The 1,006-nt window shown below is 23.6% G+C and overlaps 1 protein-coding gene across 1 annotated transcript; it reads left to right on the forward strand.

Annotated features, from left to right (window-relative positions):
- Nucleotides 1-318: 318 nt before the first annotated feature.
- PCYB_008280 (CYIR protein) lies at nt 319-933 on the forward strand (the record flags this gene model as incomplete). The annotated part of the gene is made up of 2 exons (XM_004228249.1): nt 319-391; nt 493-933. Coding segments are annotated over 2 exons (514 nt in total), but the record flags the coding sequence as incomplete, so codon positions are not given.
- Between the last annotated feature and the right edge of the window lie 73 nt (nt 934-1,006).

Here is a 1,006-nt window from a genome sequence, read left to right on the forward strand (position 1 = left end):
CATATGATTATCCCTACGAACGATTTGTGTTTATTACAAAATTAATATTAGAATACACAGAACTGATAATTGGATTAATTTTTTTTTTGTCAAATGTAAATACTAAACAACTTGAAAATTTTACTTTTTAATCTAATACACACATATACAAATTTAAAGAAAATTTTGTCTATTGATAAATAATACATATTATTTCTTTTCTTTTAAATAAATAATTCATCTTCCTTTTTATGCACATTTAAAAGATCATTACATAATAGATGACATTGTTACCTAAAAAAAACAGCACAATATTAATTAGTTTTGTATATGTTCAACATGACAAAATCTGATTTACATGAATTACCTTCAGCAAATTTTATTAAAGCGTTGACTGGTATACACACGGAAAGTAAGTATTCTATTGTTTGTGAAAATATCACAACAGATTCAGCTGAAAAAGAAAAAATTAAAGATATTTGCACGAAACTTGAAAAAATATATACTATTTAGAAAATGATCATAAGGATCATCCATTATTTTTCCATAAGCATTGTTATGATTTGAATTACTGGTTATATAATGAAGTAACTACACAGTTTGGTGATCATAAGACAAAAAAATATATATATCATTTTTTTGAAAAAATTCAAAAACAGTGGAATGATATTGACAGAAACGGAGAATCTAATAAAAATGGTAAAATATGTAATCCCGAATCCGAACATTTTAAAACAGAATTATTCAAATATATCAAAAAATTACTTGATTACCTTGAAAATTTTGAAACATTTAAAAATGAAATGGAAACAAAGAAGACAGAAATAAAGGAGACAAAACCATATAAATATTGTGACAATATTAAAGAATGTGTTCCATTATATTTTACGTTTAAAAAATTATGTGAACTAATAAAAAATGACATATGCACAAAATATGTACAAAATTATGATAGTTATGATCCTGCAAATTTGTCTATATCATCATGTGTGGAAGGAAACACATATAAAGTTGAACTTGATAACAA

The sequence above is a fragment of the Plasmodium cynomolgi genome (genome assembly GCF_000321355.1).
Source record: "Plasmodium cynomolgi strain B DNA, scaffold: 1636, whole genome shotgun sequence".
Lineage (NCBI taxonomy): Eukaryota > Apicomplexa > Aconoidasida > Haemosporida > Plasmodiidae > Plasmodium > Plasmodium cynomolgi.